Here is a 12,855-nt window from a genome sequence, read left to right on the forward strand (position 1 = left end):
GAATAAATCAAAATGTGTAGCTAGCTAGCTAATTTATTTTTTTTTTTTTTTTTATATATTTTGGCTATTTAGTTTACCATACCTTTTTTATTTGGTGTGAATAATTTTTTGCATATATATTTTTTTAAAATTTATTTGATCCACATTGTTAATTTTAATTCATTGGTACTATTGCTTTATTTCATTATTTATATATTTTTAATATTACACACATGTGGATATTTGCTTTTTTATGTCCCTAAAAAATTATATTTCCATAAAAATAGCTAAAAAAATGTATATACCCATATAACACACATATATATGGACTATTATGTTTTGGGTTTGAGAATATATTTTCGCAATTTTACTAAATCCATAAATAAATAGTTTTTAAACTGTGTAAATATATTTGCAACCAAATAAAATGATAAAATGACAAAATAATAAAATAGCAATAATACTATAAGAATAATATATAGCAGTGTGCGTGGACTATTTTGCATTACTTGAAAATGCGCCTCATATGAAAGTATTGAAAATAATTAGTATCGGTAATTATATAAAAAATAATAAAAATAATAAAAACAAATAAAAGGAAATATAAATTCCCTTTTACACATTATTTATATACATTTTGAATTCGTTGAAACGGTCCAAATATTTTATTTATTTCTCCTTATGTGTAAGGTCGTAATTACACAAATGCTTTATTTATTAAGCATTATTTTTTAAGTATTTTTTTTTAAGTATTTTTTTTTAAGTATTATTTTACATATATCATCTTATGGAAATATTTTTAATAATACATCAAACCGGGGAAAATAAATATCCAAAGCAAAAAAAAAAAATGGATAAAAAATAATAATCATTAGTAATACATTAAAAAAAATATTATTAAAATAAATAAAAAAATGACATTTGTGTAATATAAAAATACGATTATATCACACTTATATTAAGAGAAGTAAAAATATATATTATATTTTTTCAAAGTCTTTATTTATGAATTTTAATTATATATTATTATGATACACAAAAGGTATAATACATTTTAAAGACATTTATATCCCTATTTTTGGATACCCTATTTTTATTAATTTTTTTTTTTTTATGCATTTTCAAGAATATTTTTAATTAATATTTTCATTGTTGCAAATGTTTTAAATATATAAAGGTATGCTTGCTATAAATAAGAATATACACATAAAAATATTTATGATTAAATAGTGAAACATTGTATTCCCTACTATTTTGCTTAGCATACATCATTATGCAAATATATTTCATGTGAATTGATTAAGCTATGTCCAATTTCCTTTTCAATAGTTCTTGCACACTCCCCTTTTACTTTTTTCTTGCTTTTCATTTTTTATATAATATTATATATGCTTGTGATACATAAGAAAAAAAGAAACAAAAATATAATTTATTTTTATATAAACAAATATATTTTTTTTTTTTTTGAAGGTTGCATAATTTTTATTTATTAAAGGAATATACAGCTGCATATATGTGTATATGTTTAAGCCTTTCTTGAAATTGTGATATTATAAATTTTTTCACTTAAAAAGTCATAATAATAAGTATAAAAAATGTCTGAAGTAAACGTAACAAAAGTAATAGTAAATAATCCAATATGTGATATTTTAGACCCCTTTGTTTTTACTATTGAATTTGAGGCACTAAATAAATTGGAAGCAGATCTCGAATGGAAAATATTTTATATTTCAGCTGTTAATAATGAAGGAGAAAGTAACCAAGACATTGAATTAGACAATATTTATTTAGGCCCAATCGAAAGAGGAGTAATGATGTTTGACTATGCTGTCAACCCACCTGATTATAAAAATGTAAGAGATTGCAAATAATTATTCTAAAAAAAGTCAAGGCCCATTTTGTCTGTTTTTTTTGACCATTTGAAAATGTAGAAATATGAGAAAGTGCCTAACATTGTTATGTGTGCATATATTTTGTATTGATATAAAATTTTTTATTTTTTTTTCAACCTATTTTTCAACCTTTTCAGATGGACGCAGATAGCGTTTTAGGACTTCAAGCCATTTTGATATCAGCAAATTATAAGGAAAAAGAATTTATAAGAATAGCTTATTATATGAATTCCTTTTATAAAGATATTGAATTGAGAGAAAACCCACCAGCTGTCCCACAATATGATAAAATATGTAGACATATATTTGTTGACAACCCAAGAATAGTTAAATTTAGTATTTTATGGGATTCTGAAGAAAGAGATGAATTTAAAGAGTTTGATAAAGAAAATGAAAAAATAGAATTATTAAATTTTTCAAAAATGAAAGAAGAAAATCAAAGTAATTCAAATATTACAAATCAATCAACACAAGACAATATTTTAGTTCCAAATGGACTTAATGATTATAATCCAAATAACGGTAATTTTAATACAACCATTAGTAATAACATGCAAAATGGCATGAATACACTTAATTATATTAAAAATAATGAAATGCCAGTTGATATGGATAGGTGTGAAATAATAAATGAAAATATAAAAGGTATTAGTAGTATAACTATTGATAATAAAAATATGCAATAATTTTTTTTTGTTTTTTTTAAACTTTTCATTTTATGGCGTAAAATGTAATTATGAATATGTCTGTGTCAAATTACTTATGAATTTTTATGCTTTTATACATGCATTTTTTTCAAAAAGTTTACACACACTTTTAAAGTGTATTTAATTTTTTTTTTCCTATTCGTTTTAAACATGTATAAATATGTCTTATGCATTTGTTGAGCTACTTTTATGTCTGTTCTTGTAGTTTTATAGTATACCTATTCTATATATGCAAACATGTTTGTTAGGATTTTTTTAAAAACGATTATATCTGCATATCAGAGTGTGCTTTTACCAACACCATCCAAAGTCACTTAAATATGCACATGGATATGTAGATATATATACTATATGACTATGCACATTATTTTTTTATTTCTTATTTTTTATGTATTTTTAGATAGCAACAATTAAATGCAAAATTGCAAAGACTTAATTTTTTAAAAAGAAAATTACAAAGACTCATCATTTTTTAAAAGACAAAATTGCAAAGACTTATCATTTTTAAAGATTGAAAACAAAATTGTTTTAATGTAATTTTGCCTAATTTCTTACCACTCTTATTTGTACATTTTCTAAATACTATCAAACTATTTATATCCATTTTTAAATTAAAATAGTGAAATATTCATGCCTTAAAGCTTTCAACATTTTTAAATACAAAAAAAAGTTAGTAAAATTAGTAAAATTAAAAAAAAAATATATGACAAAAGTAATAGACAAACATGACTATTTTAAAGCGATTTTCAAATAAATGTTGTATACATTAAAAATGTATAATTATAAAAAAAAACATTAATCAAAAAAATATACATATTGTGTGGTAGCTTTACAAAAATGCCTATCTAAAGAGTTTATCTTTTTTGATGTGCTTAAAATAAAGCTCATAAAAAGGGTATCGAATCCGGTCCCAAATGGTCGACAAGTTTCTCATAGCCGGTCTTACATCGATATATATCTGACAAAAAAATTGTTGATAATATTTTTATTATTTTTATTTTTATTATTTTTATTTTTATTATTTTTATCTTTATTATTTTTATCTTTATTATTTTACATTCTTATCGTCATTTATTGATTCATCATTATAGTAATCCAAAATATATTTTACTTCTTCCCCACACCTGTCTATATACCAATCATGTCTATCAAATGGTTTTCCTAATCTGTCATGAAAAAAAGTATAAATATATGAATATATATTGTTTATTATTTCGATCAATTTTTAGAGTTTTTTTCATTTTTTTGAACCTTGAAAAAGTGCTTCTAAACTTTGCCTTAAACGATAGATCATCAAACTTGCCACAAAATCGTTGTAAAGTCACTTTATCACATTTTCTGTTCATGTAAGGAATGAGAAGTGTATGCACATTAATATGATATAATATAGTATAATACAAGAGATGGTGTTTAAAAAAAATAATAATTTATTTTTCTTACTTTTTATGCATGTGCTCATATTTTAATATACTTTTCCACGACTCTTCATTAACATCATTGTGTATACTTACAACTGCATCAACATCAACTTTATCAATATCTTTATTTTTTCTTATTAATGAATTATAAAATTGTTGAGGAGATGGATATAACCAATATTCATTATCATTTTTAGGGATTGATGAAATATCCCTTTTTTTATTTAATTTTATATTATCATCTTTTTCAATGTTTAATGAATGATTAGGTATATTTGGCATCATATTTCGTTTGTTAATTTCTGCAAAACAAAAATAAATCATTTATCAAGATTTTATAAATGCAAATATGTAAACATATAGAAACTAAACAAGAGTATAATGAATAAAATATTATGTACAAACAATTTATTACCATTTTCTTTTATTGAGAAAAATTCTGAATTTCGTGAAGTTAGTGGGCATGCTGATTTATTTTTGTCTAATCCTGTTTCATTTTTTTCTTCTACATTTTTCATCATTTTTATATACAACTATATTATACCGTTTATTTTGCTTGTTTGTTTTATGCCGTTTATTTTTATCGTTTGTTTTATACCGCTTATTTTATACCGCTTATTTTTATCGTTTATTTTAATGCATTATTCAGACAAATAGACTATAACATATTTCTTTCCTATTATATAAGAAACCCCTTTCACACAAAATATGTGTGTGCAATCATTTGTAAATTTAGAAATTCATATAATGGATGGAATAATATTTTAGCCAATTTTATAATGGTTATATATCACCATAAAAATATATAAGCCCATATTTTATAATGAAGAAAGTATCATAGTTTTTTACTTTATTTTTTTTTAAAACTCATTTAATTATTTTCTACATATTATTTTCATTCTCTTTTGTGTTTATATTATCCATAGTTTTAATTTTTTATTTTTTTTTTTCTCAAATAGCTAAAAAAAAAAAAAAAAAAAAAAAAATATTGCTTACAAAATAAATATATTTTTATAAATATTAGTTGAGTATATATAAACATATTTTTTGTATATATGCCATAAATGTATATTTTTATTTTTTCTAAAAAATTCATAAAAAATCGTAAAATATCTTTAAAAAGGTTGTACCATATTTACATACCTAATACATTTGTATAAGCTAATGAAATAATGATAAAACAATAAACCATATTTAAAATGGTGAATTTTATAAGTTAGGGATTATAAACAAAGCAATAAAATGAATGCAAAAAAAAATGTGTTTTCAAAAAAAGCAACTTTAACGGAAAAAAAATAATATAAAATAATATAGAATAAAAATATACTATCAACATTGTATATTGATATGCGGTTAAAAAATTTATGAAATTGTACAAACGTATGTCTCATTGAAGGAACAATCGGAATTGCTGATATGTGGCAACACCAATGTATAAACCTTTTTTAATAATAAATAAAAAACATAAAAAATGTCATATGCATTTATTCTAAGAATGCATATAGGTTTTAATACAATTTAGGATATATTCCATTCTTAGACGTATCAAAATGGATCTAAATTTAAACACATATGTAGTTATCATTTATATTATTAAGAGATGGTTTGGTTGTTTTTCTTTTTGTCATTACGTTGGATTTATGCCACTGGCTCTTTTAAAGATAATCTCTATGTTCCTGTTTTTACAGTAGGAAACAATAGTATCTTTAGTAGCATTCAATTTACAGTCAACTAGATATTTCTTTAGTACTGAATATTTAATTTTTTTTTGTTCTTGTATAATATTATTTATACTTTCATTTACATTTATAGCTTCATCAATTCTTTCATGCATTTCCTCCATTTCCATTAATTTTATTTTATTTTTCATGTTATTTATGTACTCTTCTTGAAGTTTATTTTTATCACTATTTATTAGTTCGTCTAGTTTTATATAACTTTCAATTTTTACATTATCATCCTCTATAATTGTGTACGTATGTTTATCTAGTTCTCTCTCAAAATTTGTAGAAAAAATTGTATCGTCACCTTTAGAAAATCCGTTCAGACCATTACAAGTGTGGTCGTAATTTCTACCTGTGCATATGGGGTCAGTCGGTGCTAAATTGTTTTCCTTTGAATATTTATTATATTCATCACATAGATATGTTTGTATTTTTTTTAATTCACTAATTAAAATTTTTCTCGGTAATCTCTTACTTTTAAGACCGAAAAAATTCATTAGACCTTCAAGTACACTATCATGGGCTTTATCTAAATTTATGTTTAAAATTGATACTTCATTTTCATTTTCTTTATTTGGTATATTTGACATATTTAATAAATTTGTTTGTTTTGAATTCCGTCGATTTTTTCGTTTCTTTTCTTCTTCATTATAATAAGTATGACATTCATGTGTAGTATTGTCAAACCATGCATTCAAGTCACATTCATTTATTTTACTTTCCTGATGAATGTTATAATTTTTAATATTATTCAGTGTAACATGCTTTTGACTAATTTTATCATTCTCCTTATTTCTTAGATTGTTTTTTTTATTTTTGTCATTATTATGTTCTATGTTTGTATTGCCTATCCTTGCTTCATCATAGTCATCTAAAATTATAATATCTGAATTCTCTTTATCATAAAAATTATTTTCATTTATTTCGGTATTCTCTTTGTAAGATATACTGCTCAAAACTGAATCGGGTTCTTTTATTTTTCTAAAATTTTCATCCTTTCCCTTTATGGAATCACACCCAACTTTATTATTGTTACTGTGACTATTAGGGCTTGGTGTATTACTACTTTTATTATTTTCATTTTTTCCATCCATTTCTATACTATTTGTTTTGTTAGGAATCGTTTCACTCATATTTTCTTCGTTACAAGATAAGAAACTTTTTGATTCAACATCATGAAAACTTATATTACATACATTTTCATGGTTTGACAAATGATCTGTTTTTTTTAAATACATTTTATCATTTTCTTTATTTTTATTAAAACTAAGAATAGAAGGTGTATCAATATTATATGGAATCATATTATCTTTTTTTTCATTTATTTTTTCATAATGTATACTTGGAGTTACAATATTATTATATTCTTCAAAGTTTTTAAAAAAATCATTCTTTAGTACATCAAATTTTATCAAGTTATTATTTTCGATTTTGTTTTTTTTTTTATAACATTGTTCTTCTTCCATTGCTTGTATATGTCCATTATTATTGTCATTATATTGGTCTTTAAATAAATATGTTTGCTCTAATTTTCTTTTGTTTATATGTACTTGATCATATTCGTTATCCTGCATTTTTTCATTGTATATACATATATTTTTTTCACACCTTAAAACATCTTGTGTATCTTTATATTCATTAATATTATCATTTTGTCCATATTTATCATCCTCATTAATCATGTTACACATTTTATTTTCCTTTATTGTTACTTCTTCCGTTTCACCAAAAGAACTTGATATTTCATATACTTCTTTATCACTTATATTTTGTTCTTGTAATGTATTGTAAATATTTTTCTCTTTCACTTGGTATTTTATTTGTTGTTTATTTTTTTCGTCCCATTTTTCCTTATCCATATCATCATTATTAACATGTTCTGTATTATTTTTTAGTTTGGTACATTCTTCATTTGATAAAAGTGAATTCCTGCTTTCAATATAGTGTACTGTATCTATTTTTTTTTTTGAAACATTTAAAGTAAGCTCGAGATTTTTATTTGGCACAACCTTCTTATTTAATATATGCTTGGTATCACTACTACTATTGCTATTCTCTTTTTGTCCTGATTTATTAATATCGTCTTTCTCATTATATATATAAATCGTATCAAATGTATTGATCATTTCATCTACTACTACTTCCTTTTCAATACAATACTGTGATAGTTTATATAATGAATTTTGATTTTTAAAAAAGTTTAAGTCCTTACTATATGAATTAGTAGTATGGGCTTCGCTTTTTTTGCTAGTTTCAATTTCAGGGGCCACCGTCTCTATTTTCTCTGCATTTTTATTCACATCATTATGAGGTGTTTCTTTTTGTATTTGTTTTTCTGTTTCTATACCTAATTCTGATGAGGGTTCATAAAAATTGGTAATAGCTTTAAAAAGGCTTGCCAACTTTTGAGACATGTTTATACCATTTTTTGAACAGGCATTGTATATATCCAGTTTTAACAAATTCATAAATATTGGACAAAAATTATTATTTTCAAAAAAAGAGCCTGGAATTATTACCTTTTTGAATGCCTTTTTCATTAGATCGTGTTTGTCATTATTTTTTTTTTCTTTATCCTTCTTTAATAGTTCATTATTTAGAGCATTTATCAAATCTATCAAATTAAGTGCCTCATTTGGATCGGTTTTGGTGTGTTGCTCTCCACTTGCTTTATCTTCACATCCTTCATTTTGTAATAAATCATTTGCAGGCATAGTAAACGTATCTGTTTTTTTATTACAAATATTTTTAACGCCTTTAGTATTTCTATCTATTTTATAATTGCTATAATCACGATTCATATTAATAGTTCCATTTTTATCCGCTTCATAATTATTTGGATTATCATTATTTTGGAAAATAATTTGATCACTTGAAGTGGTATTATTTATATCAGTATATAGATCTTTCTTAATATCTAGGTTTAATGTTTTTTTACAATCATTTAAATTTTCTTTACACAATTTTTCATATCCATTTTTTGCATGTTCAATATTATTATGCTCATAAAAATAATTTAAGTTATCGTATAAATTTTCAGCAATATCATTGTAAATTAAATTTTTATATATTTCATAATCCAAAAAATTCATAGACAATGAATTTAGTTTTAAATATTTCATACATTTGTGTAAGCAATCTATTAAATATGCTTCCTGTATTTTATATGCTCTTATTTTATTTTTTACTCTTAATAATTTTCTTATTATATTTTTATAATATTCACTTAATGATTCTCTATCCTTTGGTTTTTTTAACCATATTGGAACTTTTATATTATTTTTCCATCTTTGAAGATCATTATAAAAATAAATATCACTTTCGTCACTTGAACTATTATCCCCACTTTTTAATTTTACACTTATTTTTCCTTTTTTATTTCGGCTTTGTCTTTTGGGTTTTTTCTCTTTCTTTAAGATTGCTTTGTTTTTCATAATCTTCTTCTTATTGTCTAATCATGCGCATACATATCTGTATACACTTTTGTAAAATAAATAATATATACTATACAATTTATATTTTATGTAGAATAATATATTATTTGTGTGCAACAATTTAATACTATCTGTTTATTCTCAGCTAGCTACTATCACTTTTTTTTTTTTTTTACTTAAAAATGGCTAACTCACACATTAGTTTTTTTTTAAAGTATGGAAAAAAAACACATTTATATTATAGCCTTCCATATTAATATAATCATATGTGTATTTGTTAAATGGGATTAGTACTTTATGAAAAAATAGAACATACTTACAAGCGTTTACAATAGAACGTATTCCTTTAAAAGTTGAATAAAAATAAATAAGGATGCATATATATATACATAGTATAATTACAAAATTACGTTTGTATTATCATAATGATAAACACGGTTTATTTGGCATAATTCAGGGTTTATATACTTATGAAAGTAAAAACAAATAATATATATAAAAATCATTAGTGTGTTAATAAGGAAAAAATATATATTATAAATAAATGATACTAATAAAATATTAATATTTGCACTATTATATATATAACATAAAAATTATGAACATGTCAGAAAAATATGAGAATAATTATATTAACTTTAACATAATGAAAAAATTAGCTTGAATAATTCCAAAAAAAAAAAGAAGAAAATAATAAAAAAAAATAGGATAGAATATTTGGCTTGGAATTTATAATGATACTTAATTTATCATAATTTATTCCAACAATATATATTAATGACATTCATATATTAAGTAATTTATCTTTCTTATTTTTCCATCACCTTACCACTTTTTGTTGTTTTTTATGGCTATTACCTCCAAAAATAGCTAATTATATCGAAATAGAAAAGCATCACATTAAGACTAAAATGGGATAATATATAAATACATTTATGTATGTAACTACTTATTTATGTGTGTAAGCAATTACCTTTTTAAATGAGTAGCAAATATATAATGATGTTTTTTGTTATTATATGATTTCAATGAAATAAAATTCTGTTTTCGAATATTCTTTTTAAAGCTACCATTTAGTTTTTATTTAATTGATTGCTTATTTTATTTTTCAAATGAAATAATGGAACACACATTTTTAAAATGTCATTTAACATATTGCGTCAAGGGAATAATTTGAATACGATATTAGGAGGTTATGAATTTAGAAAATTTAACAAATTGTTATACAGTAAGAAATGTATAAATTTATCTTTTAAAAGACATTTTGGTGTTTCGGGAAGCTATGGGTATAGTATTTTTTCAAGAGAGAAGAATTGTGATTCCAATGTAGGTAAGAACAATTTGCATCAATATGAGGAAAAGCCTCTCTATAATAATTTAATAAAAAAAAAGAATTTTTATTTTACAAAATGGCCTGGAAAGGTATCCAAATTGGGGGGCTCATATTTTTTTGGTAAAAACTATAATATGGGGTTTTATCATATGCTTATAGAAGAAGAAGGAAAAATAAAAAAAGATATTGCTATTATATCAAGTTGTAATAAACATAGTATTCAAAATAAAACAATTGAAAATCAAATGAAAGATTTAACATGTGGTTATTCTGTTCAAATAGTTTTATCAGGAAAGGGTGTAAAATGTTATTATGAAGATATAAATTATGTACCTATTCGAAAAAATTATAGAAATAATATTAAACAATATTATAATTTTAAAAATAATATAAAAGACGTAAAAATGTTAGAAGATAATCCAAATAATAGTTTAGAGGACAGTAAAAATTCGAATGATTATAAAAATGATAATACCAATTATAGTTATAGACAAAAAAAAATAAAAAAATTATTTGTTCGTTTAGGTATTGGTACAAAAAATATTGATGTTACAAGAGTATTAACAATGCATAAAAAATATGTGAATATTGATGTCGATAAAACAGGTACTATAATAAATGTCTATGGATATAATAAAAAATATGTTGGATCTGTTTCACATCGATTATACAAAATCGTAAAAATGAATGTATACACAATGAAAGGTGGATATGTCTATTTGCATAAGCCCAAGCAAAAAGTTCCCAAAAAAAAATAAATACAAGCCATTGTGCAATATTGTTTATTTTGTTTTTTTTTTCTTTTAAAACATGTTCACAATTTTAAAGGGGCATTTTTTATTGCTGCCCTTTCTTTTTTTCATCTATTTTTTTAATCGAATTAAGCAAAAAAATTAATTCAAATATGCTTAAAAATATTCATATTTATTATAAAATAAAACTTTCTTATTTGTTAATATATTTTTTATATAAACTTAAAAATAACATGAATTGTTCATACAGTTTTTTTTACTTAAAAAAATGGCTAGTAACATATGGAAATGTAATTTAAAAAAAAATATATATTAAAAGGAAAACTATACTTGATGATATATAATTTTTTTTATTCATACACACATATTTTGTCTAATGAAAAATAGGAATTACCAAAATAATATTAACAAAAAAAAATATATATATATATATTGATATATGTAAAAATAGGAAAAAGAAAGGACATTTCAGTTTTTTCCTATATTACATGTTGGTTATACTTATTTAGTTTCAACTTTTTATGATAAACTTATATTTATTATGTAAAAAATAAGTATAATTTGGTAAGGATTGATAAATGATATTATTAATTATTTTTTTTTTATGACGATTCCTTTTCATTTTTTAATTTTTCTTGTAACTCTTTTTTCTTTTGTGCCTTAACAGGGTCATAATATAGAATAACTAAATATCTTCCTGCAACATTAAAACCAGACAAATGATCTAATGCATTTTTCGCATCATATATATCATCATAAACAACAAATGATGTTCCCCTAGTCCCTTCAGAATTCCCTTTTCTTATTTGCCTAACGGTTCCATATTTTCCAAAAATATCGTATAACTCCTCAGCTGTTATTTTGTATGGCAAATTTCTAAGAAAGAAAAAGAGAAATAATAAAACAATATAATTAAAATAAACAAAGCTTAAGATAAAGCATTACGAAATAGAAGAGTAGTAACACACTTAGTAATATATATACATGAACATATTTTTATACAAAATGTTAATGTAACATTTATGGGAGATAATTATTTTATATATCCACAAACCTGACATAAAGTATTCGGCTGACTTCAGCAGGTAATCTAATATTTCTTCTAGACATTGAAAAAAAAAAACTTAAAGCTTTAAAAAGAGATAAATTTTGAGTAAGCAAAATATAATATGCTATAATTATACATAATTATTCCATTATTATAGATATATATATGAATATTTATTTTTATGCCATGCTTATTTTATATAATTAAACTTATCTAAATTTAATATATTTTTAATCATGAATAAAACCACGTTTTCATTTATATAAATTTCGAATTAAATTTTTTTTTTTTTATAAATTGTATATTTAAAACAAGGGGATTACCCATTTGATTTAATGGCGAGTTATTTTAAAAAAATAAATCAAATAAAAATAACAAAAACTATAATAAATAAAAAAATAAAAAATATAAATAACAATTTTTTTAATTAAAAAAATGAATTAATAAATTATATATAAATTGGATAAGCAGAAATTAACAATTTTTTAATTACAAAGAAATAATGCGCATATATAATGAAAAGAATAGAATATTTAAAAGTAGTTGCTTTAAAAAATATGAGCATTTT

General features: G+C 22.3%; 5 protein-coding genes across 5 annotated transcripts; 2 read left to right on the forward strand and 3 right to left on the reverse strand.

Annotated features, from left to right (window-relative positions):
• Nucleotides 1-1,574: 1,574 nt before the first annotated feature.
• PVVCY_1404150 (histone chaperone ASF1, putative) lies at nt 1,575-2,557 on the forward strand (the record flags this gene model as incomplete). Its single annotated transcript, XM_008624616.1, has 2 exons — nt 1,575-1,832; nt 2,009-2,557. The coding sequence occupies 2 exons, from the start codon at nt 1,575-1,577 to the stop codon at nt 2,555-2,557; spliced, it is 807 nt and encodes a 268-aa protein (XP_008622838.1).
• An 862-nt stretch (nt 2,558-3,419) lies between these two features.
• Nucleotides 3,420-4,517, reverse strand: PVVCY_1404160 (cytochrome c heme lyase, putative; the record flags this gene model as incomplete). Its single annotated transcript, XM_008624615.1, has 5 exons — nt 3,420-3,536; nt 3,636-3,744; nt 3,830-3,916; nt 4,019-4,298; nt 4,412-4,517. 5 exons carry the CDS (start codon nt 4,515-4,517, stop codon nt 3,420-3,422), a joined length of 699 nt encoding a protein of 232 aa, XP_008622837.1.
• A 1,106-nt stretch (nt 4,518-5,623) lies between these two features.
• Nucleotides 5,624-9,154, reverse strand: PVVCY_1404170 (conserved Plasmodium protein, unknown function; the record flags this gene model as incomplete). Its single annotated transcript, XM_008624614.1, has 1 exon — nt 5,624-9,154. One exon carries the CDS (start codon nt 9,152-9,154, stop codon nt 5,624-5,626), a length of 3,531 nt encoding a protein of 1,176 aa, XP_008622836.1.
• A 1,140-nt stretch (nt 9,155-10,294) lies between these two features.
• Nucleotides 10,295-11,245, forward strand: PVVCY_1404180 (conserved Plasmodium protein, unknown function; the record flags this gene model as incomplete). The annotated part of the gene is made up of 1 exon (XM_008624613.1): nt 10,295-11,245. The coding sequence occupies one exon, from the start codon at nt 10,295-10,297 to the stop codon at nt 11,243-11,245; it is 951 nt and encodes a 316-aa protein (XP_008622835.1).
• Nucleotides 11,246-11,841: 596 nt separating this feature from the next.
• PVVCY_1404190 (splicing factor 3B subunit 6, putative) lies at nt 11,842-12,349 on the reverse strand (the record flags this gene model as incomplete). The annotated part of the gene is made up of 2 exons (XM_037634887.1): nt 11,842-12,115; nt 12,294-12,349. 2 exons carry the CDS (start codon nt 12,347-12,349, stop codon nt 11,842-11,844), a joined length of 330 nt encoding a protein of 109 aa, XP_037490927.1.
• Nucleotides 12,350-12,855: the final 506 nt, after the last annotated feature.

Source organism: Plasmodium vinckei (assembly GCF_900681995.1).
Source record: "Plasmodium vinckei vinckei genome assembly, chromosome: PVVCY_14".
In the NCBI taxonomy this organism is placed as follows: Eukaryota; Apicomplexa; class Aconoidasida; order Haemosporida; family Plasmodiidae; genus Plasmodium; species Plasmodium vinckei.